The 24,401-nt window shown below is 52.4% G+C and overlaps 9 protein-coding genes across 9 annotated transcripts; 4 read left to right on the plus strand and 5 right to left on the minus strand.

The window, feature by feature from the left end:
- Nucleotides 1–1,938: 1,938 nt before the first annotated feature.
- AtWU_00295 (putative serine/threonine protein kinase (Nrc-2)) lies at nucleotides 1,939–4,060 on the plus strand (the record flags this gene model as incomplete). The annotated part of the gene is made up of 5 exons (XM_035495411.1): nucleotides 1,939–2,833; nucleotides 2,887–3,060; nucleotides 3,107–3,232; nucleotides 3,286–3,667; nucleotides 3,715–4,060. The coding sequence occupies 5 exons, from the start codon at nucleotides 1,939–1,941 to the stop codon at nucleotides 4,058–4,060; spliced, it is 1,923 nt and encodes a 640-aa protein (XP_035351304.1).
- Nucleotides 4,061–4,834: 774 nt separating this feature from the next.
- On the plus strand, nucleotides 4,835–5,496 carry AtWU_00296 (DASH complex subunit DAD3 family protein; the record flags this gene model as incomplete). Its single annotated transcript, XM_035495412.1, has 2 exons — nucleotides 4,835–5,026; nucleotides 5,173–5,496. The coding sequence occupies 2 exons, from the start codon at nucleotides 4,835–4,837 to the stop codon at nucleotides 5,494–5,496; spliced, it is 516 nt and encodes a 171-aa protein (XP_035351305.1).
- Nucleotides 5,497–5,856: 360 nt separating this feature from the next.
- Nucleotides 5,857–7,200, minus strand: AtWU_00297 (mitochondrial 37S ribosomal protein uS5m; the record flags this gene model as incomplete). Its single annotated transcript, XM_035495413.1, has 2 exons — nucleotides 5,857–6,104; nucleotides 6,162–7,200. The coding sequence occupies 2 exons, from the start codon at nucleotides 7,198–7,200 to the stop codon at nucleotides 5,857–5,859; spliced, it is 1,287 nt and encodes a 428-aa protein (XP_035351306.1).
- Nucleotides 7,201–7,637: 437 nt separating this feature from the next.
- Nucleotides 7,638–9,239, plus strand: AtWU_00298 (tRNA (uracil(54)-C(5))-methyltransferase; the record flags this gene model as incomplete). The annotated part of the gene is made up of 1 exon (XM_035495414.1): nucleotides 7,638–9,239. One exon carries the CDS (start codon nucleotides 7,638–7,640, stop codon nucleotides 9,237–9,239), a length of 1,602 nt encoding a protein of 533 aa, XP_035351307.1.
- A 169-nt stretch (nucleotides 9,240–9,408) lies between these two features.
- Nucleotides 9,409–10,692, minus strand: AtWU_00299 (MDR family NADP-dependent oxidoreductase; the record flags this gene model as incomplete). The annotated part of the gene is made up of 3 exons (XM_035495415.1): nucleotides 9,409–9,546; nucleotides 9,603–9,769; nucleotides 9,849–10,692. The coding sequence occupies 3 exons, from the start codon at nucleotides 10,690–10,692 to the stop codon at nucleotides 9,409–9,411; spliced, it is 1,149 nt and encodes a 382-aa protein (XP_035351308.1).
- Nucleotides 10,693–11,217: 525 nt separating this feature from the next.
- On the minus strand, nucleotides 11,218–12,739 carry AtWU_00300 (actin-related protein 3; the record flags this gene model as incomplete). Its single annotated transcript, XM_035495416.1, has 4 exons — nucleotides 11,218–12,117; nucleotides 12,185–12,546; nucleotides 12,611–12,633; nucleotides 12,705–12,739. 4 exons carry the CDS (start codon nucleotides 12,737–12,739, stop codon nucleotides 11,218–11,220), a joined length of 1,320 nt encoding a protein of 439 aa, XP_035351309.1.
- A 1,181-nt stretch (nucleotides 12,740–13,920) lies between these two features.
- On the plus strand, nucleotides 13,921–15,643 carry AtWU_00301 (asparaginase family protein; the record flags this gene model as incomplete). Its single annotated transcript, XM_035495417.1, has 6 exons — nucleotides 13,921–14,027; nucleotides 14,093–14,292; nucleotides 14,362–15,258; nucleotides 15,308–15,417; nucleotides 15,461–15,567; nucleotides 15,616–15,643. The coding sequence occupies 6 exons, from the start codon at nucleotides 13,921–13,923 to the stop codon at nucleotides 15,641–15,643; spliced, it is 1,449 nt and encodes a 482-aa protein (XP_035351310.1).
- A 336-nt stretch (nucleotides 15,644–15,979) lies between these two features.
- On the minus strand, nucleotides 15,980–17,228 carry AtWU_00302 (TFIIH/NER complex subunit TFB4; the record flags this gene model as incomplete). The annotated part of the gene is made up of 2 exons (XM_035495418.1): nucleotides 15,980–17,088; nucleotides 17,183–17,228. The coding sequence occupies 2 exons, from the start codon at nucleotides 17,226–17,228 to the stop codon at nucleotides 15,980–15,982; spliced, it is 1,155 nt and encodes a 384-aa protein (XP_035351311.1).
- Nucleotides 17,229–17,699: 471 nt separating this feature from the next.
- Nucleotides 17,700–21,466, minus strand: AtWU_00303 (glycerophosphocholine phosphodiesterase; the record flags this gene model as incomplete). Its single annotated transcript, XM_035495419.1, has 4 exons — nucleotides 17,700–17,942; nucleotides 17,993–18,393; nucleotides 18,451–21,264; nucleotides 21,331–21,466. 4 exons carry the CDS (start codon nucleotides 21,464–21,466, stop codon nucleotides 17,700–17,702), a joined length of 3,594 nt encoding a protein of 1,197 aa, XP_035351312.1.
- Between the last annotated feature and the right edge of the window lie 2,935 nt (nucleotides 21,467–24,401).

Genomic DNA, 24,401 nt, shown 5'->3' on the forward strand with positions numbered 1-24,401 from the left:
TATGGCCGTATGGCATCATTGTATTACATGTATTCAAGGGTACCTCTCGTCCTACAGAGTCGGACCCTTACGGTTGGAGTATATCTTAGAATGAGGGATAGTGTTAGTATGGTATCACTGGAAAAAGTTATTTTCACAAGTCTTTGAGGATGAAGATCAGTCAACTTGTGCTGATGCAGCGAAACACCCAGGGGATATTCAGATAGCAGATGCAGTCGGACCTGGGTTACTGGTAAAATCGTTTGGAGTGGTATTTATCGATCAGTAGCGATCAGGAGAACTTGGCTTCAGCCCACCTTCTCCAGGCCAAGATAGTAGTCAATAATTTCATTGCTGGAGAATCAGGTGTGCAGCGGGAAAGACAGAGTCGATCGTTACTCTGTAGTTGAGGAGGCCAGAGCTCCCCTTGCGTGGATGATGGATTCCCCCACATCCAGCATCCGTCGCCTGACTGGTTGGTCCTCCGCCACACACCCCGCAAAGAAGATGTGAGGTCGCATCTCGTATTCTTGGTTTTGACTAGAGAGAGAGAGCAGGTGGATGAAGGTAGACTAGTAGTAGTAGACCAGTGACCAGCAGGGTATGTGAGTGTATAAGTGTATGAGTGTGTGTGGGTGGATGGTGAGAATACTGTAAATGTATGTATGTAATTTATAAATAATAATAAGAATATAAACGGAGTAACAAAAAGAAAAAAGCACAGCAATAATAGCAGCGGCGATAATGGCTGTGTTTTTTTCGTTCCATGTTTTGTAAATGACCCACGGTGAGGAGGCAAGTGGGCAAGTTTCGGGGAGGAGGGCCGGAGTGCCTGATGGTCCTATCAGATGTGTTGGCAGGCCCATGAGGGATGGCGAGTCATCCATGGGAAGTTCAAAGCTGAATCGAACAAGTCCAGAATGTGGCAACTGGCTAAGGCACCGGCCAATCTGCTAACTCTAAGAGCGCTGGCTGGCATTTGTGGTGAGCCCGATCGGATCTAAGATAACTTACTTGGTTGAGTAAGTAGTACTACGGAGTAACTACTTACTATACTGGTTACTTAGTTACAAAGAGGAAGATGGCATTTAAGGGACGAGCTGAATGAATGGCAGACAATACTAAGTACTTACAGTATACAACAAGTAATAGATACTGTGTGACATCGGATATGCATACCGATTACATACCGAGTCAGGAAGGATAGAAGGTATCTGGGCTGGGCTGGGTTGAAAGAAAGAGGTGATTGCTGTGCTGATAGCAAGATGGATACGACAACCCGATACTACGGTGATAAGTGAAGTGACATTTATCTATCGCCCGGGCTTTATCGGCTCCCCTTTTACACTTCCACTTAGTATTCCTTACTATTTACTCAGACAGTTTAGTGCAAATGGTTAGTGACGGTGAGAAAAACTAACTAGTGACCGTACTATACCCGGTATGGAGGCGTATGATGTATCATGCCCGGGCTGCGTGACTAAGCCCAGGCTGTGCCATTCCAACTTTCCCTCCACGTCTCCACTCCGTCTCCGGCCCTTTCGCTTTCTCTCTCTCTCTTTCTTGTCTTCTTTCTCTTCCCCTGCTGTTTCTTTTCTTTGAAAGCCCGTCTTTGGCCCGGGGATTCAATTCTTCAGCTTCTGTTTCTTCTTCGGTCATACCTTTGCGACCTCTGCGAACGCTGCGTTCTTCCCCGCCCGCGATCTAGCCGAGGTGTTGTCCCCCATTCACAGCCAACCCCCATCGTTCCCGGGCTGGAAGTGCCTCTAAATCCAAGTTTCTGGTGCAAACTAGCACCACCGCCTACCAATTTCCCCCGCGGCTTCTGGCCCGTTACTGGGGCCCCTTCCCTCCCGTCGCAATTATTATCTCTCATCGCCTACTTGACCCGTTCGTTATCACCAAACTCAACTTGAGTACCTGGCCACGTTCCTGGATTCAATCCAGGCAGTCACCGGCATGACACAACTTTTCGCCTCCAGTCCGTCCTCCGTGACGAACGAGAAACGCGGGAACTTTCCCAGTCTCTCTCTGGCCTCCAAGAAGCATTCCAACGATTCGAGCCACTTCCCCACGAGGATCAAGAATTTCTTTCGCATCAACAGTTCCAGCAGCAATTCTTCCCATGCCAGCCACCACAACAATGACCCGCGTGATCGCGATGGCAATACCTCCCCGCCCGCAAAGTCTGATGCCAAATCCGGCTTTAGACAATCCCGGTTCCTTCCCACTATCGGCCGAAATCGCTCAACCACCGTTGCCAGTGAAGGCAATCCGCTAGACGAAGGCGTCTCTCCGACCGCAACGGCCAACCCATACTTTGTCCATCAGGGTCAGCCTTCGTTGCAGCATCGGAACGATGGCTCGGTGCCGTCGTCCCCTCCAGATACCCCCGAATTGCAGGTGGACGGCGTCTCTGCTGCCGAGCAGGCGACTACAGCCAACAAGGTTGAGTTGGCTCGTAAGCTGCGCCGTGTTGCTTCGGCTCCGAATGCGCAGGGTCTGTTTGCCCGTGGCGAGTCTGACGAACGTCCTCAGACGGCTGAGACTGGAAAGGAACTTTTGGAGCCGTCTGGGGTGGATGATCCACAGGTCACCACGGTGGAGGTGGCGTCCGACAAAGATGTGAATCTTGCCGTGCCGAAACTTGGCCCCCACAGTAAGATTCCTACTCCCGGCCAGATTCGGGATTCGGTTGCCTTCCGCAGGACGTATAGCTCCAACTCGATCAAGGTGCGCAATGTGGAGGTAGGACCGGGGAGCTTTGATAAGATCAAGTTGATCGGAAAGGGTGATGTGGGCAAGGTGTATCTTGTCCGGGAGAAGAAGTCGAGCCGGCTTTATGCTATGAAGGGTGAGTTTATGCCTGCAGCCTTGCCTATTGGCGAAGTGTGCTGACTTGACTAGTACTGAGCAAGAAGGAGATGATCAAGCGGAACAAGATCAAGCGGGCATTGGCCGAGCAGGAAATTCTTGCCACCAGCAATCATCCATTCATTGTTACACTCTACCACTCCTTCCAGTCTGAAGACTATCTCTATCTGTGCATGGAGTACTGCAGTGGTGGCGAGTTCTTCAGAGGTATGTTCTACGTCCGATAGATACCGGCTGTCGCTGACTCTTTTAGCTCTTCAAACCCGTCCAGGAAAGTGCATCTCCGAAGATGCTGCGCGATTCTATGCCGCAGAAGTTACTGCTGCTCTGGAGTACCTCCATCTCATGGGTTTCATCTACCGTGATCTGAAGCCCGAAAGTATGTACTGTAATAGTCAAAGGTGTTGACTTTCGCTGACTATGTTTTTCTAGACATTCTCCTCCACCAATCCGGCCACATTATGCTGTCTGACTTTGATTTGTCGAAGCAATCCGGACCGGGCGGTGCGCCTACAATGATCCCGGCGCGGAGTGGCAACTCCACGACGTCTCTACCGACGATTGATACCAAGTCATGCATTGCCGACTTCAGGACCAACTCGTTCGTCGGTACGGAAGAATACATTGCACCCGAAGTCATCAAGGGTTGCGGACACACTAGCGCGGTCGACTGGTGGACGCTTGGTATTTTGATCTACGAGATGCTGTACGGCACGACGCCATTCAAGGGCAAGAACAGGAATGCTACTTTCGGCAACATCCTGCGGGATGAGGTGCAATTCCCCGAGCATGCAGCGGCCCAGCCAACCTCCAAGTAAGCTCTCTCGGTCTGCTTTGTCACACAGTTGCTAACATTCACAGCCTCTGCAAATCATTAATTCGTAAACTGCTCATCAAGGACGAGACCAAGCGCCTTGGAGCTCGAGCCGGCGCTTCGGACGTCAAGACCCATCCCTTCTTCCGGCAAACGCAGTGGGCGCTGATCCGGCATATGAAGCCGCCAATGATCCCTCACCAGAGCCGTGGTACGGATACTCTCAACTTCCGCAATGTCAAGGAGAGCGCGAGTGTCGATATCGGCGGACCAAGCACAACGAAGATGAAGGGTGTACCGATGGATTCGGGACTTGCGACGCCAAATGGCGAGATAGCCGATCCGTTTGAGGAATTCAACAGCGTCACCCTTCACCATGACGGGGACATGTGAATGGCCTGATTGTCACCACCATGCTTTCTACCTGCCCAAGCATATGCTTTGCTAGAGGCTTATTTTACGACTATGATGCATGAAAGATCTCTACACGGAGTTCACCATCTTACAGCTATTACCTGGAGTATCGGAAGTTTGACGTTGGGAGTTCCTTTTTCTTTTTCTTATACACAGGGTGGTTATCGATATATGCTGATATCCAATGACTGCGTCCCCTCATGCATGGGCTAATATTCGGCTGTCACTTTATGGTTTGATGCGGCAGCGATGTAACAGTTTGACTGTTTCTTTGTTTCTATCACAGTTATTGCAGCAGACGGCGTTAGCGATTTCGGTTGTACCTTAGCAAACAGATCTTTGAGCAAAACAGTGGTGTGGGCTGACTTGTTCACACCAGGACGGTTTTGGTCGGGGAAGCTTTCTGTTCTTTATTCTGTATTTGTGGGCGACTTATTGATGCTTGGATGTCCGATGGGACAGGCCCGGTGCCTTATGGACATGATTACGTTTATGAATTTATATGTATTTTCTAGACTCTACAGACCGCTCTGTAAATGTTTCCTGATATAGATTCTGAACTAGATTCTGGTAGTTGATTGAATGAGACACGACGGAAATCCATCCGCCGCGACCCAAACAAACCAAACCAGATCCAAACATCACCACCTACATTCAACATACACCAAACAACGCACCTCCACCAATTCCCAATACACACAGAGACACACAAAATCAAAAGAACCAGAATACCAAGAAAGAAACACCATCAAAATGTCCTCCCCACCCGACTCCCACTCCCACACCCCCCTCCACGACCAAGACCACGACCAAGACCCCTCCCCCTCCTCCGCGCCAGACTCAACCCCCAACAACCCTCTCCTCCGCACCACCAACCCTCTCGTCAGCTCCCTGGAACAAGAAGTCCTAGATGAGTATACGCGGTTATTAGGGAATGTGAATAAGGTGTGTACTTTCCCCAGTACCCATCATTCTACACTCAATCAATCCTTTCATCCTTCCATCCATCCAATCCTACTACAAACACATACATACACACGCTTTACACATCCACTACACGCATGCTAACCATACCCCCGAATGGGATAAAGCTATCAACCAAACTCTCCACACTCGCCGAATCCCCCACGACCCTCACACTGGACGGCCTCCGCGGCCTGGAACGTCAAACCGCCACCGTCTGTACCCTGCTCAAGGCGAGTGTGTATAGCATTGTTCTCCAACAGCAGATTTTTAATGAGAGTGAGGAGCAACAACAACAGCAGCAGATGCAGATGCAGCAGGAGATGGAGGGGATGGAGGGAGATGGGTATTCGGGGATGATGGGGCAGGGGGGTGAAGGAGGGGAGTATGGGTATGGGGATGGGGGGTATGGAGGGTATGGGGTTGAGGGGGAGAGTTTTGGGAGGTATTAAATGATTCTCCTTGCAGGGGGGAATAGGATATGGGATATGGTGATGGTGATGGTGGATTGCATGGTATGGGTTGACTGGGTTGGGCTATGGGTGTGGGTGGTGTTTGATAGATGTGATTGATATATGATATACCCCGTTTTGTATGTTCTAGATTTATTCTATTGTTGACGTGTTGATTGAGTATTGCTTGATGCTGGATACAAATACATGTTTAGACTGTAATACAAGATTGAACAGAATAGGAAAAAAAAAAAAAAAGGAAAGGAAAACATTATATACACCGCCCATGACGCAAATGAACATGTCTGCTGTCTGTATGCAGTGTTGTGTTCAGAGAGATATATCTTTCAAACCCAACCCTCAAGCTGTTCGCCGCTCACGACGGCTTAGAACACCCTTGCCAGAGTAGTACACTCCCCGTACATCGACCATCTTCTTACCCCGGGCACGGGCAATATCCTCGGGGTTGCGCTGGCTCATGAGCGCCTCGTAGGCGGCCTTGACTGTGTTCATGGGGTTTCTGGACCGGTTGACCCGGGCGGCGATATCGTGGATACCGGCCGCGCGGCACATTTCGAAGATCAGGTGCTGGCAGCGGAGACCGAAACCTGTGGAGATATCAAACGTTAGCACTGAACTAATAGTTCATGTATCGGACATCGTACCTGGGGGACGGTGCATCAACTTCAACTCCACAGCTCCGACCTTGCCCTCGACGTCACCGAAGATGGTCCGCTTCTCGTAGCGCGGAACAGGTTGCATGTTCTTTACAGCACGAGCACGAGCTTGTTGGCAGGCATCGACAATTTCATCGGACTTGGCAATTCCAATTCCCATGAGACCGTTCTGGTTACCGGCGACCGTGACAACGGACATACTCGGGACCTTACCCAGTCGAGTCTGGTTGCTGACACGGCGAATGACGAGGTCCTTGATGTACAGGGACTTGATGTACTCTCTACCGTAGCCCGTGACCTGGAAAAGTCTCTTCTCCGCCTCGTTGGGTTCTTCGGGGTTCAGATATGTGAGCTCTCCAAATCTGGTCCGGTATTGCGGCCTCGGAACAACCTCGTCACCCATATGTTCCAAGGTTTCTCCGTCCTTCAAAAGATTGGGCGAGAGCGCGCTGTGTCCGTTGCGCTCGTTCTCCTCCTTGCCGTGGGTTACCCGGTTGGTCTCGAGGAATCGTACGAAATCAGCCGGCTGGGGGTCCTCCGATGATTCGGCAAAGAAGCGGGCGAAGTCTTCCATGAAATCATCCTCCGTCTTGAATGTCGCGTTGTAGTCGGAGTTGGTCTTGGGGGCGCGAATGTGCTTGTCGACGCCGGGCTCAATGACCGAGAAATCATCGAGATACTTCAACCTCATGGGATCCCGACGGAGACGGAACTGTTCAGCCAGGTCTTTCGGGTCAATGGTCTTCTCACCGGCCTCAATGGCGGCGATCTGTTCGGGCGTGTAATGTTCCCGGAGGGCGGCCTTTTCCTCCTCGGTGTAGTGCTTGAAGTCGTCAAGCTTCACCTCCCGGTAAATTTCATCCAGGGTCTTTCCCTCGGGGGCCTTGTTGACTTCAGGGACCTTCGGTTTCCGATCGGAGAGCTGTATCGACGACAGGTGGAACTGGCGACTAGGCACGCGAGGGCCGGCGGAGGCCGCACGCGAGAAGCTGCAGAAGAGGCATCGGGCCGGACGTGCGAGACTCATGATGAAGCGGATAGGGAGCTCTCTGGCCAGCAGAGGCCACTTGAGAGCAGATAATCCGGGGTGGTGGAGAAGAGGGGGGGAGTAAATGAGGTGATGGACGGGGAAGTTCAAGACGGCGAAGGGAAGGACATTGAAGTTCGAGTGAAATTCTCAGCGGGTCAACTCCAGCCAATCCCCGCCCGCCTTTTCCTGCTCACTCACTTTTTCCTTTTCCTCCATCACCCCAACTTTCTTTTCTTCCTCCTACTTCAACTTTCCCAATCCCTCCATTTTCTGATTAACTGATTCGGGATTTATATATGTTTGCCTTGCGATCCCTGCGATCATATACTCTTCGAAAACTCCCAACCAGTGTCCCTCGACAGGTCCAACGGTTGGCCCTCTTCCATCAATCTGCTTGCCCGCGCAATGCGCAATTAGCCTCCAATCCTCCCACCATGCAGAATTCCCCCAAGAAGCCCGACACCGTCGCAAAGCGGCGCAAGAGAGTCAAGGCTCCCCGCGATAACAAGAGCAGCGGCTTCGACGAGGTCCTCCAGGCCGATATTGACCAGCTTCTCCGCAGACACAAGCCCGAAACCGAGCTCGAGACAGAAGAAGCTTCTACACCCCCGCAACCCACCCTTCCCGAGCCTTTCACCGAGATTGAAGTCCAGATCGCCGAGATTTCGTCAACCGGTGATGGTCTCGCCTTGTCCGAGAACCAAGATCATGTCTACGTTGTTCCTTTCACAGTCCCCGGCGACAAAGTGCTGGTCAAGGTGGTGCGGCACTTCCCCTCCCTGTCCTACAGCATGACAGACTTTATCAAGGTCATTGAGCCTGGCCCCAAGCGCAACGATGCCGGCATTGGTTGCCAGTATTTCGGCCGGTGCTCCGGATGCCAGCTGCAAATGATGTCGTATGAAGACCAGCTCGCGCACAAGAAGCGCATTGTGGAGAAGGCCTATGCCAACTTCTCTGGCTTGATTCCAGAACTGATCCCTGCCATCGACGAAACTTTCCCATCTCCGCTGCAATACGGTTACCGGACGAAGCTTACGCCGCACTTTGCAGCTCCTGGCGGAAACAAGAGGAGGGGCAAGGGACCCCGCGAGCCGCACAAGGAGGTGCCCCCGATTGGTTTCACTTTCAAGAACCGACGCATGGATTTGGATATTGAAGACTGCCCGTTGGGTACCGATATTGTCCGACAGGGATTGAAGAGCGAGCGCAAGCGTGTGGCTGAGACCATCGGCAATTACACCAAGGGTGCCACTCTTCTTATGCGTGAGTCGACCACTCGCGTGCCGAAAGAGCAGGACAGCGAGAACCCTCCTGCGCCCATCAACAAGCCCGGACAGGATTCCGGCGACGTCATCCGCGTCGAAAAGGATACCTACATTGAAGAGAAGCGCTGCGTGACCGACTCGAACGCCACCAGCATTGAGTATGTCGACGACTACGTCTTCACCAACAAAGCTGGCGCATTCTTCCAGAACAACAACTCCATTCTCTCAGGGTTCACCGAGTTCATCCGCCAACACGCTATGCCCCCGAACAACGACCAAGACGCCAAACCCATCAAATACCTCCTGGATGCCTACTCCGGCTCCGGTCTTTTCACCATCACCCTCTCCCCGCTATTCAAGTCCAGTCTGGGCGTCGACGTCGCCGGCGACTCCATCGCCTCGGCACGGGACAACGCCCGCGACAACAAGCTCCCGAACACCGGTTTCGCCGCCGCAGACGCAGCCGTTCTCTTCAAGGACGTCCCCTACCCTCCTGACCAGACTCTGCTGGTCATTGATCCCCCGCGCAAGGGATGCAGTGACGACTTCCTCCGGCAGCTGCTGGCCTTCGGACCGCGCCGAGTGGTCTACGTTAGCTGCAACGTGCACACGCAGGCGCGCGATGTGGCTGTCATGGTGCAGGGTGATGCGGAGAAGAAGATCCGGTACGAGATCGAGAGCATTCGTGGATTCGACTTCTTCCCGCAGACGGGACATGTTGAGGGAGTGGCTATTCTGAACAAGACGAGTATACCCGAGTCTGCTTGAATTCATATATATGATGGCGTTGGTGGTTAAAAGGAGACATGACTGATAGATTCGCGTACATACAATGAGCAAATACCATTTGCAGTTTGCAATTTCTCTTCATCTATACTCTACTTATCGTGCTGGTTCTTCTGATAACCCGCTACAGAACTAATCAACTGAGCTCAGTCTACAAATCAGGATCAGCAATCTTCAAAACCGCCTTGCCCAAGTTCTCCCCGCGCAGCATGGCAACAAACGCCTCGGGACCATTCTCAATGCCCACCGTGATATCCTCTTTGGCATTGATACTGCCCTCCTGCAGCCACTACACATCATCAGCAGCCATCCTCATACCGTACCCAGGAAGAATGATACACTCACAGCAGTAACCTTCTCATCTCTCTCCTTGATCCACTTAGGCCCCATATCCTTATCCCCAACAATAAACCCACGCATGCGCAATCTCTTCGTGACCACATTATACAGATTCTTAACCCCATACCGCTCCTCCGGCTTGAGATTATACTGCGAGACCATTCCACAAGCCACTGCCATCCCATCCCATCATCAGTCAGCATATTTCCCAAACCCAACATCCAACATCCAAGAAAGAGAAGAAAAACTCACCAACCCTCCCCCCATTATTCATAACCTCCAAAACAGCATCCAACTGCTCCCCACCCACATTCTCAAAATACACATCGACACCACTGCCCCCCTCACCACCAACCAACCTCCCCAACGCCTCCTTCGCCCCCTCAACCCTATAATCAAAACACTCATCGAACCCCAATTCCTCCACCACATACCTCCTCTTCCTCTCCCCCCCAGCACTCCCAATCACCCTACACCCAATCCTCTTCGCCAACTGTCCCACCACACTCCCCACCGCCCCAGCAGCACTACTCACAAACACCGTCTCGCCCTTCTTCGGCTCCCCGATCTCAAACAGTCCCGCGTACGCAGTCAACCCCGTCATGCCCAAGATCCCTACATACTGGGACAGCTCAATCCCAGATGGTAGAGGGGTCGGGATCTTCCGGATCGGGCTGTTCGCTCCGTCGATGTTCTCGAGCGTCCATAGCTGCTCCTCTTCTTCGGCTTCGCCGGTGGTAGGGGCAGGAGATGCAGATACAGCCAGCACGCTGTATTCCTGGACAGGCAGACGCGCGTAGATGATCTCGCCCGGGGCGAAGGATGCGTGCGTGGAGTGCACTACTTGGGCCACGGCGTAGGCCGTGATGGGCGTGTTGAGCGGGTATGGTGGACTGTAGGATTTGATGTGGGCGGGGCGCATGCGCCCGCGCATGTAGGGATCCAGGCTGGCGTAGAGGAGCTTGGTGAGGAGGGCGTTGGGGTCTGTGGGTGGGGTGGTGATGTCGAGGGGGCGGGGGAGGGGGGTTAGGTCTTTGTGGGGGGTGGGGAGGCCCGTGGGGATGTTGGTTAGGATTAGGGAGGTGTTGGGGTACATTTTGATGGAGGTGTCCTTTGGGTACTGTGTGTGTGTGTGATGGTGTATTGGTTTGGGGGGGATTGGAATTGAGAGGAGTGAGAGGAGGAGGAAGAAGGTGTACTTGGTGCTTGTACTTATACTGCGATGTTGTCGTATATGCGGGGAGTGTATGGTGCGGCGTCTAGTCGGTTTAGAGTAGGTCTATGCTTCTCTAGTAGGGATCGCTGGATGCTGAATGGTGTGATTTCTGGTACTATACTAGTAGTAGTGTGATACTGGTGCTTACTGCTTCCTGCTTAGAAATGCTAGTAGTGCTTAGAAATACATCTGGCTGTTTCTTGATTTCTGAGGATGTAGCGGCATTTACCTCCGATAGTGGTTTACGAGGCAGAGGAAAAGGCAGTCCTGGACATAACATAGCAGAGTAACTATACATTTAGTATATACAAGCAAGACAAAAAGATAACCGTCATCTATTTACTATCACCGGATATTGGCAGAAGCAGGAGCATATCAAGTTAAACTATAGACAGAACCACATATTTACGAACTGCCAGGGCCTCCCAACAGCGCGAAGCGGCGCACGATACTAGGACCAATCTCATCGTACTCTGCCTTGGTGTGGCAGTAACTGCGGAACTCCGGCGTCTGTCCCAGCAAGCTACCTCCGAACCACGGTCCGTGGCGCTGTCTCTTGTGTGTCACAACCGCCACGTCCAGTCCACCACTTCTGGCACCTCCGCTGCGCGCCTCCGACGCCCGAATGCGTGCATCCACCAGATGACGGATGTCACGCTGAAGACGCCGTCCAAAGTCCTTGTACAGCGTAGATCCACCGGACAACACAATGTTCTTGTACAGACCCCTTCTCACATCGATAGGGGAAGACTGAATCACGCCGTCGACGACGTTAGGCAGAGGGGTCAAAAAGTCCGACGAATAGATCTCGGGATTGAAGAAGATCTCCGGCGCCAGGAAACGTTCGTAGCCCACATCGATGCTCACGGTCCGGCCGTTGGGCGAAGTCACAGTGTGCTTAAGCAGGCGGTCCGGCTCACGGTCGTAGCGGGCGAATTCCTTGACGATGTCGGGGCACACGTAGCAGTACTCTTCCTTGACCTTCTCAGCCGTCTTCAGGCTGCTGTCCGGCTCACCGCGGTCACGGAGCAAGCTCTGGACAAAGTAGGTGATATCGCGACCAGCAATGGGTATACTCTTGATAGATGATCCGATGACGTAGCCTTCGGCGACGGGAATAACGTGTGTAACACCGTCACCAGAATCGATGACGGTTCCGGTGAGGGAGCGGTCGGTCACCTTCGAGGAGGTCCACGAGGCAGCAAGGGCCAAGACAGCCTGGACGGCGATGTAGAGACCGGCACAGTTGAAAGACTCGAACATGATCTCGGCGGTGTTCTCACGGTTCTCCGGGGGGTTCAAGGGCTATGCACACAATATCCGGTCAGCATCGCATCCGCCGAAGGGCAATTGGAGGAGTCGGAGGTCTTACCGGCTCGGTGAGGAGGAAGTAGTGGTCCTCCGGCTCGACACGCAAGTACTTGAAGATGGAATTCGACCAGAACCGCTCCATGTGGTCCCAGTTCTCGATCTGACCATGGCGAATGGGGTAGTTGATAGCATAACCGGGCCCGTTGGCCGCTGCCAGAGCTTCATCGCCAATGAAGAAGTCCAAGTCCTCTGTACCACGCTTCGCGGATAGATGGGAGCCTGCCCCACCACCGGTAGCTAGGAAGGAGGGTTTGTTCGCAACAGGAGGTCTACCGGAAGCGGAGGAGCCAGCGCCTCCGGCACCAGCTTTGGTCGCAATGGCGGTGGGAAAGACGAAAGAGGGCGAGTCGTTACCGGCGAAACCTGGAGACTTGTCAGCCTGGAGCTTGCCGGCGGAGCTCCACGTGGAAGCTATCAGGAGTCCTACCAAGCTTGGAATAACCGGTACCGCTGAGCAGAGAGAAGGAGCGGATTAGTGACCGCGCAAGTAAAGTGTGATTTGGGGATGGTAAAGGGCATACTTGTCCATGACAACGGCCGGAGTTTGGGAAGCCATGATTGATGATGTGGAGTACACGCACACTCCCCCTGATCAGTGGTCGGACTAAGGAGGTAGATGGAAGAGGTGAAACTAGACGATTGAATGGGATTGCAGGGATGAGAGCGCAATCATCCAGGAACTCCGCCAGGAAGGACGGGCGAGAATTATGACGAGAAGGGGATTGATTGGAGGGGAAGAGGAGGGGGGTAAAGGGACGGAGATGGAGATGAAGGCGGGCAGTCAGTTCAAGGATGGATGGAATGCCTGGATGCCCTGCCTGGATACTGCGGCTGCCCCATACTTTACGGGTAACGACGTCACGTTTGGTATGGTACACCCACTGCATCCACAATACACTGCAGATGTTATTACCTTCAATTTCACATGTAGATAGAATCTCACTCCTTTTGGTGATAACCTTAACTAGCAATGCATAGTCGGGGATTATCCTGGTTCTGTAGTGTACCTCTCATGTGACTAACTCCCATTGGGAGGTGAATCAGTTCTGTTTTCAAAGATAAAGTGTAGACTCCATCTTCATGATATTCGTGAAAAAAGTAAACCCTCCTCAGGAAACCACCTCCAATGCAGTTGCTGAGGAAGGAACTTGATCCAATGATCCCATCTACATGTCTGGGCTTCACCATCCCCCTTCTTCTATACAATTGATACCTACCATATCCTTAAACATCTTCTAAACACTTCTACTACCTCAATTCCTACCTTCTTTTACTACCTCCTCATCTCTCTCCCTCCCGCTCCGCATCCTAGGTGATCATTTTTACTATATCAAACCTATCCTTAACGGTTATACTCACCGTTTCACCCCTGTGTTCACTACAATTACGCCGCTCAAATTCAGAAAATCACCAATCGCCCCGGCAGCAAGCTAGTATCAAGAGACCCGCGTCTTCCTCTGAACAGTCAATATTTTCTTTTGTGTGTTGACGAGTTCGTTTCTTCCTCTCTTCATCCCCTCTTACTGCTCGCTTCTACCATCTTCGTCCCAGTGTTGATACCAAACCCAACCCTGCAAGTCTACGTGTACCAAAACCACGGAGGGAACCTCAACAAGTGAGTTGCCGGGGCCTCCCGCCCTGAAGCACTCACGGCCTCCGAGACTGCGTCGTCTTCTCCAGTGCTTCTCCAGGTTGCACCTCTCAGTTCGCCTGAGAGCCCAGCAACTGGATCCTACAATGAGTCGCTCAAAAGGAGGCGGAGATATCTCTGCCATCTTCGTTCATGCGGGAGCCGGCTTTCATGCCCCGCACAACGAGAAAGCGCATCTAGAGACCTGTGAGAAGTGAGTTCTCCACGCCCAACCCACCCCTTCGCAGGTCATGTCTGAACCGAGCTAACGAGAAGCAGAGCGGCGAGAGTAGCAATGTCGTTACTGAAGAACGGTGGATCGGCCGTCGACGCTGTTGAGATGGCCATCATGGTGCTGGAGGATAGTGAGATGACGAACGCTGGCTACGGTAGCAACCTCAATCTTGAAGGCACTGTCGAGTGTGATGCTACTGTTGTCAATCATCTAGGACGCAGTGGTGCTGTGGGTGCCGTCGGTCGTGAGTATCTCATGTCTTTCCCAAACTGATCTGTACGGTCAACTATTCAGTGCTAACGGCCTGGTGTAGAGGTCAAGAATCCAATCTCACTTGCACGGGTCATCCTTGACGCTTCCTCAAAGCCGCTCTCGCTGGCCCGAGTACCTCCAAACTTCCTAGTGGGACAGGGTGCTACGGATTTTGCGTACGAACACGGGCTGGTGGTGCTACCCCCTGATGGCCTAGTAGCTCCGTCGGCTCGAGAAAGGTGGACTCATTGGAGACGTGATCTGGAAAATGCGACTCTCCGGGAGAGGAAGCAGTCTGGAGAACATACCCGCCTGAGCTCGCACTTTCGCCGACCCCCCACCGCCAGTCCAGCCCAGCTGCTCTCTGCAGCTTCGAGCCCAGGACCAGCCCCGGCGACTGGAGGAAGCACTCAAAGTACCAAGAGCTCACCCACTGCAGACCCACGTCGTATCGTGCCGCCGGCAGGTTCGGAGCTAGCACCCTTTGTTGCCCCCAGGGTCAAGGATGGCAAGCAAACCGATGGTGCGCGGTCCATTGCTGTTGGGAACATGTCTACGAATCACGATAACTTGTCTAATGCCGAAGCTCCCCATGGCGTCGACGCAATGGACATTGACCGAGTCAATGATACCGTCGGCGCCATAGCCATAGACAGTAAAGGAAACATCGCAGCCGGCTCTTCTTCCGGAGGCATTGGAATGAAGCACCGCGGGCGGATCGGCCCTGCCGCGCTTGTTGGTATCGGGACTGCGGTAATCCCCGTGGATCCTAATGATCCAGAGGCAACCTGCATTGCGACTGTTACTTCGGGGACTGGTGAGCACATTGCAACGACCATGGCCGCCAGTACCTGCGCGTCACGCATCTACTATAGCCATCGAAAGCGCGAAGACGGCGGATTCGAAGAGGTCACCGAAGATGAGGCCATGAAAGCGGTTATTTCCAACGATTTCATGGGTACTACGCGCCACCTACATTCGAAGCTTACAAGCTAACAGGTGATTAGGACATCCGGGCGTCAAGAACAGTATCTGTAATGGAGCTATTGGCATCCTTTCGGTCAAGAAGACGGTCGACGGAGCGTTCCTCCACTTCGCCCACAATACCGACTCTTTTGTAAGAAGCACCGCCTCAGAGAGGTCTATGCTAACTACGTCAGGCCCTCGCGTCAATGAGTAGCGTGGATAAGAAACCCGTGTGTGTCATGTCTCGCAATGGCGGGGGCGGCAGAATTGCCCAGGGTGGCCGCGCCTGCAGAGCCAAAAGGTATTTGATAAAGCTAATATACAGATCAAGCTAAGCTGACAACATCAGACCCAGGGCCCCTAAACCAGCGAAATAGAGCCCCTTTCTTGCGTCTTCCGTACTATGTGCATCTGGCATCCGTGAGCATTCCAGCGCTTGTTTCCGGGTCGATGACGTTCGCCGACAGAATGATCGAGTGCAGTGCCGGCCACGCCCCGTCCGTTTGGTTGTCAAGTGTCAGCGTACATCCAGATTGAAGCGATGCCGCACGGGTCCTGGGTATGGATGCAGGGGCGAGTAACTATTTGCTAATTCGAGCCGACGATACCTAATGAACAGTATTCATTGGCAGCTCTCGTCCAGCCCATCATCCCGTAGCCAGTACGTAGACAACTTCCTCTTCACGTAGACAATCCCACGCCCACAAATACCTTCACGGCCCCGGTGTCGGCGTAGGCGTCGGCGTCCCTGCCGCAGACACTCCATTCCCCTTGACCTTCTTCTTCTTCTTCTTTCTCGCCACGACAGCCGGTTTCGCCCCATAATCACTAACATCCAACCGACTCCCACAAGTCAAACAAACCCCATCCCCCAACGGCTCACAAAAAATACTCAAACAAATAGAACACACAAACCCAACATCCACGACCCGTCTATGACAAAAACACGCGGCCCTAAAATCCACATCCACCCTCGTCGGCAGCACCAAATGCCGTCTACTCCTCTGATCCGGCAAAAACGCCATCATCAAGTACTGCAATAGACCCTTCGGCTCATCCAACGCCATATACACCCCCTTGGTCGCATCCGACGCCTGCTGCAGGAACACCGCATCGCCAGATACCTTGCATACATCAATCGGGATATGAAGTCTCTGGCACGCGAATATGGCATTCATGATTGGGATGTATTGATGCGCTGAGCCGGTGGAGCTTGAGACAGAGAGGATGAGGATGCGTGATTGGAGGGTTGATTCCGCAGTTCCTTTTGTATTTGAGGAGGATGATGTGGATGTGGTAGAGGATGGGTCGTTGGGGTTGGAGGTGTCGATGTCCCCTCCGTGCGCTTCATTCCATGCTAATGTGCGTCGGTTGATGTGGCTTAGTGCGAGGGTTAATGCGCCGGCCATCATGGTGGAGGTGGTGGATTGGAGGGTTGAGGGGGTGGTTTGGGTCATTAGGTTGTGGAGGTGGCTGGAGACTTGTTCTTCGACGATGCGGAAGGGTCGGTATTTGTTTATGTTGGTTGTTGTTGTTGTGCTGGGGGGTTGGGGTTGTTGGGTGGGCATGGGGATGTCGCCGTCGGGGTCGTTGTTATTGTTGTTGTTGTGGGTGGGGGATTTTTCGACTGGGTATAGCCATGTTGCTTGGGAGGTGTGGGAGGATACTACGGCCACTTCGTTGGCGTAGTTGCTTGCTAGGTGGGCGTTGATGAAGACGAGGATGTTGGCGATGGCGGTGGAGAGGGGGAGGGTTGGGGATAGGAGCGCCCAGGCGTGGGGGTTTGTGTCGAGGATGATGGTTAGAAGGGAGGGGGGACGGTCTATAGTTTGAGTATTGTTAGTTTGGGGAGATGATATCTTGGGATTGGAGATCGGCGGAGTGGGATGGGATGATGATGGATGTGGTGGACGTACCGTGGGCGCTGGTTTCGTAGTGTTCTGTTGCGTCGATGGTGTTCATCTTGTATATATATGTGTGTGTTTAGTGTGGGAGATTGAGGTGCGGAAGGTCAGATCTGAAGCTGTTGGTTGGTATCTAAGCTGTATACATTGTCGTGTGGAGGTGAGCTCGGAGGTGTATGCGGTGCGGAGTTGGTTCGAAGCTTCGATTCTGCGTGGCGGTTGTGTGGTTGCGGGTATAAGTTCAGAGGGAGTTTTCTGGGCAAGCTGCCTATTTAGATAAGTGAAGAAGCTGCGCTCGATATCCGGTGAGGTGGAAATGACCGATCGAGAAGTTTTTGTAGAAGAGATGCGATTACTTCGGACGCCGCACGGAGCTGGAAGATCTCCGGCGCACGTGATCTATACTGCGGAATGTACCGATACAATGAGCCTACATTTTCAGGCATATGTGAAAGTAACTGACAAATTAATAACAATATGCATTCAACTATGTCATCCAAATTCTAACAAATGGTAAATCACGCTCTATTTATCGGGGGTTAGATGTGATGGCCTCCGGCCTCACGTGTAGATGGTCATCTTTCTGCTCCGTTTGGTTCAACACAGGGATATTGAGCGACTCCTTGAGAGAACCAGACGTCGCTCTGGCCAAAGGACTAGGCTGCGGCGAGACGCCCGGCGTGTCGCCCTTGCCCTCGTGCTCTGTAAGACCCTTACGAATAGCAAGAACCGAGTCCACGATGACAGCGTCGATTCCCTCCGCCACTTGGAGCTGCGCAAGCAGTTAGTAAATAGATGACACAACTGGTAGGAGCTACATACCTTGACGCTCTCAGGGTCGTTGTTAATGGCACCGTACGACACACAAACCAGACCAGACTCCTTCACGACCCGGACCAAACGCGGGCAAAGCACTAGCGCTTCGGCCTGCGAGACAACGCCCAGCAGGTTCCAGCGGGACGCGAAACGAATCGCTTCCTGCAAGCTGCTGGCACGGATGTCTCCCACAGGCGAAGCACCAGAGTCCGTCAAGAAGAGGACCGGAATGGATGGCTGCTTGAACGAGAGCAGCAAGCAGATATCCGGGTTGAAGCTGGAGAATATCATGTTCCGGCCTTGACCCATGTCGTAGACCTTAGTGAGAACCGTGTCCACGAAGGAGTTCAGCTCCACCGCATAGGTATCCATCTCTTCTTCCTCGCTCTCGTGGAGCATAGGATATTCTGGCGATCTAGGTCAGATCGTCGTGTAACTGTTCTTTCAAGGGAAGAGGTACTCACTGAGTTCGATATTGAATCCCACCGACTTGGGCAGCTTCTGGAACAACTCGGCCAATGTGGCAAATGGGGCCTGAATGTGGTTGCCGCGACTGTTTCCCTTGAATCCCTTCTTCTTGAAATCACGGGTATGCTTGATCTTCTCATTGAGTTCGGTAGGGTCATACTCGGAACCGCCTACAGACATAGACCGCTGGCGGAAAGCAGCGGTCATCCCCTCTCCGATGCCGTCCGTACCCGGTAACGGGGATCCCGGCCTGCGAGCTGGACCCTTGTCGCCCAATTGGAGGAACTGCTCTAGGGTAAGGGTGTGGACCGGCGCGTCGATACCCGTCTCGCTGACGAGGAAATCATGGTAGATGACAGGAACATGATCCTTTGTGAGCTGCACATCAAACTCCACGTAGGACGCGCCCAAGTTCGCGGCAGCGATGAAAGACTGGACGGTATTCTCGCCCAGCTGCAGCGAATTTCGACTCGCCATGTTCTTGCCCAGACCGCGATGTCCAATCACCATCGTTGAGCTCATACTCCTCCAATAGGTCTGCTCTCCCGTAACCGTCATGTTGGGATGCTTGAAAGGCGTAATGATGAGAAAGTTGAAGGTCACCGAGCCAATGACCTCGAGGGTGTTGGCAGCCACAATAGGAACTGTGGAGTCGCCCTTGAGGTTGATACGGTTCGATCCCACCGATTGTTTGATACTGGAAAGCAGGGCAACACCACGCCCGACCACCTTGTCTTTCGAGCCAGCGTACGTAGGAATCAGATCAAAAAGGAGCCTGACCTTCGTGGCGTCGGCAGCGTGGAAGACAATGGGTTCGGTGGAGATATTGTCATGCACAGGGAGATCGATCACCTCCGGCTCTCCATGAGCCCCGTTAGCAGAGACCACCAAAGACAGAGCAGTGTCAAGTTGGGTGGAATGCGCATTCTCCATCGGGATCCGGTCAAGGTTAACTGCTGCCGTATGCGCCCGCATGTCCATCGTTCCCAGGCTCACCAAAATCATGGATTCATCGGTGAGATACCTGTGTCCAAAGGTCTTGATAGGCTCTGCATTCCGTAGAGAGGTCGGGGCAGGAGTACCGTTCGATCTTCTCTCAGCAAGCGACGACAGGGGAGGAGAGGGCGGATCAGAGGCCACAGGAGGCACAGGGATCACAGGCTCCGATTCACTGATAGTCGGCGCGGGGGTGACCTTGGCAAGACACCGCGCGATGTCAAGGTGACCTCTCAGAGACGCATGCTCCTTCGCGGTCCAGCCAGAGGAGTCGCATCTCTCCAGATTGGCACCGGCCTGGATGAGCTGCTCCACTACACTCAGCGCGCCATCAACACATGCAATAAACAAAGGAGTCCAGGAGTATGTGTTTTCCGCAAGCTCTGTATCTGCCTTTTGTTCGCCGTTGCCCTCCAGCAGGATCTTGGCGCACTTATCATGGCCGAACCGGGCTGCAACATGCAACGCAGTTTCGCCTTGTTCGTCCTGATAGTTAATATCCACGCCGGCCTCAACCAACAGCTTGACGATGTCCACAAAGTTGGCTTTGGTGGCTAAAGCAAGCACTGCACTAGACCGTGAGACTTGCTTACGGATCTTCGCCTTGTCTTTGTTGGCACCATGCCAATTCTCTGCCTCGAGAAGAGCACGGGTCGTCAACGGGTGGCCCCCAACAACACTCAGGTGCAATGGAGCCCAGCCATCGTTGTCTTGCCAGCGCGGACTATCAATGCCCTCGGTCACATCAAACAGGTCCCACGCCTGCAAATGCTCGATGATGACTTCGCAGACAACCTTGAATCCATACTGCGCCGCGTAGTGTAGCGGCGTGCGTCCCGCAATGTCCTTGGCGACGAGCGCACCTCGTTGGTTGGGCTGGAGCTGGTCCAAGAGATGCTGCAAAACCGACACAGAGGGATCAGACCGATCCAAATGACTAGGCTGGCCCGCCTCCATTATGACTGGGCGAGGGGGCTGCAGGGTCGGCAGGGCAGCGGGAGTGATGTAATTGGACGTTTCCAGAGGGAAGTCCAGGACCATGGACGCAGACTGCTCTGAGTCTGTGGTAGACTGCGCCCGGCCAATCGATATCACCAAGCGATGTATACAATTGCGCCTATTGATATCATCCTCTTCGTCCAGAGAGTCCATGCGACCCAGAAGGACCGAGATGCAGCGGGTGGAACGGTAGTTGATGGACCGCTGAAGGAGGCTGCTAAGGACCTTAGGGTATACATCTTCTCCCGACTCATCTGCCGCCGCTTTGAGAGTTTCAAGTAACTCCAGCAGCACATGAGTATCATCCTTGCGCAGCGCCTCATCGACCGTCTGAAGCATGCTCGCAGGCAAGTTCAGGTTGGGGCGTGCAGGGCCGTTCTTCAATGACAAGGAGGAGCGTATGGAGCTCGCATCGTCGTCGATCTTCTGCTCGCCCAGGACGGACAAGCGGTCATTAATCTTCCTCAATGCGTCAGTGACCCGAGTGTTCGAAGCGAACGGCGCCGGATCGACCTTGGTCTGCAGATACTTTTGCTGCGCTTGAGCGCCAACCTTCTTGTCGAGCTTCTTGGTGATTTTGACGAATCCTTGACGGTTGAGCTCGCCGTACCACTGCAGTTTACGCATCTGGCTACGCAGTTCCAGCAAAGCCGCCAGAAGGTCTTCGACATCCTGGGAATCCAATCGCTGACCACCATCCAAAGACTGCCCGTATCTGTCCTCCAGCAACTTAAGACGGCGGGAGAAATCGGCGTACTTTTTGTTGTAGAAGTGATCGACATCCTCGAGATTTCGATCGAGGGAGTAGAAGAAACCTATGCGACAGAGTTAGCTAGGATCACATTATGATGAACAACGCAATTATCCGAAGAGCGACTCACCAGCAAGGTCCGCCTCCTGGCCAGCCTTCACTTTTTCCGCCGCAGCCTTGATGAGCTTCTTCAGGGCCTTGTACTTGATGTAATCATCGCCCCACTCGGGGACCACTTTGTGGGATAATTGGCGTCCGAACTTCATTTTCGAAGAAATGTGTATGCAGGTTGTTTTGAGCGGTTTGTGTGAGAACCCAATGAGAACGGATTCTTGAGGGGGGAGTATATAAATCTGAGATCTGAGACACCACGGCTTTCTTTGGTTAAGTGAGATTCAAGAGAACAGACTTTAGCCCACGAACCCAACGGTGTAAATGCCACGTAGATCAAATATTATTCGACGGGCAAATGCGAGAAAGACAAAAGGAAAAGGACAGGTGAAGCTTGAAGGAGAAGAGCGCCATGTGTCAGTTTTATTGCGGAGACATGGAGAATGGTAGAAGAGACAGTTGAATTGAAAATATGGGAGGTGAAAACCTGAGGAATTAGGCGGCTTCAAGAACAAACCGTGGTTCGTAGAAGAAGATGCTGAAGAAGAGAAAGAAAAGGAGGAAGACGGAACAAGGCGAAGGAATTAGTGTGGTTAAGAGGGAAGGATGAAAGAAAGCGCAGTTCATATACTACTTACTACTTGATTGATCGTCAAGTAGTAGTTAAGGCGAATCCCGATAAAGGGGAGACCAACCGACGGAACCTATCAGCACGTGCCCAAAGGGAGGGTTTTTGTAGCTTCGAGAAGTTCCAGCAAGGTCCAGCAATTGCAGCTGCACCCCAGCTAAAGTAAGCAGGTAAGCAAGTAAGAAGAGAGAGGGAGAAGAGGGGCGAGCAAAGGGCCGAGGCCAAATAGTCTTTAAGTCTAAGGCGGTGCTAGCGAAATTCGCTAGTTAGACATGGTCTCCATCGTGACTAACAAAGTAACAAAAGATACTTCGAATACAAACTCCACTTGGCGACGTAAGAGGCAGTCCAGGCGACTCACCTCGACTTATCCAGATTGTTGGCCATTAATCGCCGGACGCTGGATCTGCTGCCCGGCGGACGCTCTCTGATTTGCCCGCGGCGCAGCGCGGATGAGCGGTTCGAACCACCGGATGAAGCAAAATGCAAAATTTCGAGTTTGCAAGGCACGGGATGATTATGATTGCCAATAATCTGAGAGCTCAAATGGCGGTAAATGAATGGACGATGATAATGATGCTGATGCTGCTGATGATTATTTTGCTTGGGATGAAACCACCCAGTAGAGGAAAGCTGATCCCTTTCACTGCACGAGTAAGGAGCAAAAGTGTAACTGGACCAAACAGATCACCACTATTGGTGCAGAGATTCTTCTTTCATCTCTATCCAACTTGAAACTTGTTACTTGTCAGTAGTGATAGACACTAACTTCTGTAACAATCCCGTCAGAGTTGAGTTAGTATGAGTCTGGAACCCCCATTCAGCACCAGAATCCCCACCCTATATATAGCCGGACGACCCGCCACCCACTCCTAGGGCCTGAAGGGGATCCAATCATGTCACTATCGTGAGATATTAATCGGCCACTGGAAGGAAGGGGAGAGGGTGCTCATGATCACCATCTCCTCTCCATCTCCTCCTTTCCCAACACCGCTTTCTCTTGGGCGCAGGATGATGGGTGGGCTGGAAGGGAGGGGAATGGGAAAATCACATAAGGGGGAGCCACTTTGTGTGGGGGAAACTTCAGGGTGGAAACTTGGCCTGCATGGAATGGATGGAAGAAGTGGGAATTCAACCATGATGCACGTCACATGCTCTCCTCCTCTAGTTGTCGGTGAGGTTTCGTTTCTTTGAAACTCCGAAAAAAAAAGTTCTGGCTGGTTGTGGTTCCTGACTCTGGTTTCTCCTTCCTCCGATATTCCATATCGTGATCACTCGTCGGAGGGTTTTAGTCTTTGGAGGGGAATGCCACTGATTGCTCAGGTTTCGTCCATAATAAACTATGTTAATAGATTACTACAAAGTACCTATCAACTGGGTGGGGAGCAGACCATGTACTACTTACTACGAATCTGACCATCTGCTTCCGACACCCTCCTACTCCGATGTAGCATCTATCACTTCATGTTGATCACTGCCCTCATCCACTCAGCTTCCTTCCTAACGATCGACCAGCGGGAAAGCTTATCATCTGTCACTTTCCTTTCCCCTCCCCTCCATAACGGATAGTACTCTGCTCGTTGTGTACACTAGTAAGGACAATACTACTCAATACTACTAGACTGGGGGTTAGCATCAGCCAAACTTCGAAAGTTATGGACCCTCGCGAGCTAGTATGTATATGATTCCGTAGCTTGTGAATAGTGTACCGACGTTTCTCGGTTATCAGCGGCATCCCAACGACTCTGTAGTACGAGGCCGCAATAAAGTATCCGTTCCAGAACTCTGGGATTCATCCAGGAAGATAGACCTGAATTCCTACTGCAACATAATAAGCATCTACACGGGACACAAATGCTATGGTGAGCCCCGCTCCAAGTGGCGTGTTCTGGTGTCGAGGCCAGTGCGACACCATCCCAACATCCATCGATTCCTATCAGGGCTGACTGCAGAGACAAGGATCCGGACGCTTCCGAATGGAACACTCTGGTTCCGACGGGGTCCTCCCAAAAAACCGCGCATTGCATCGTGAGTATCATTCAGCTAGAACGAGTAGATAGTTACTTGGGTAAATCAGACACGGCAACGATCCTGTCGACCGGGTCTATCGCGCTGTCAGAAAAGGGAATCCCACTCGATAATCCCTCATATCGCATGAAATTCTTGTCGACAATGACCCGGACACCATTCCCACGCTCAGAAACAACCCAGATTTATGGACAAATTGACATCGGTCACACAACGTGACGTGAGAAGGAACAACAAAACACCGGGCAAGTAAACTACCAACGCCATAAGGAAATCTCCATAAGAACAACATAGAATGTGAGAGAACACCAAGAAAACCAGAGACCCAGCCCATGAACTTGCAAAATCGAAATGACCGCTATCACAATCAGATCCAAATCACCCAAAAGGAATCATAAAAATGTATTAACCGCCGGAAGATACCCCAGCAAAGC

Source organism: Aspergillus tubingensis, assembly GCF_013340325.1.
Source record: "Aspergillus tubingensis WU-2223L DNA, scaffold_1, whole genome shotgun sequence".
NCBI lineage: Eukaryota > Fungi > Ascomycota > Eurotiomycetes > Eurotiales > Aspergillaceae > Aspergillus > Aspergillus tubingensis.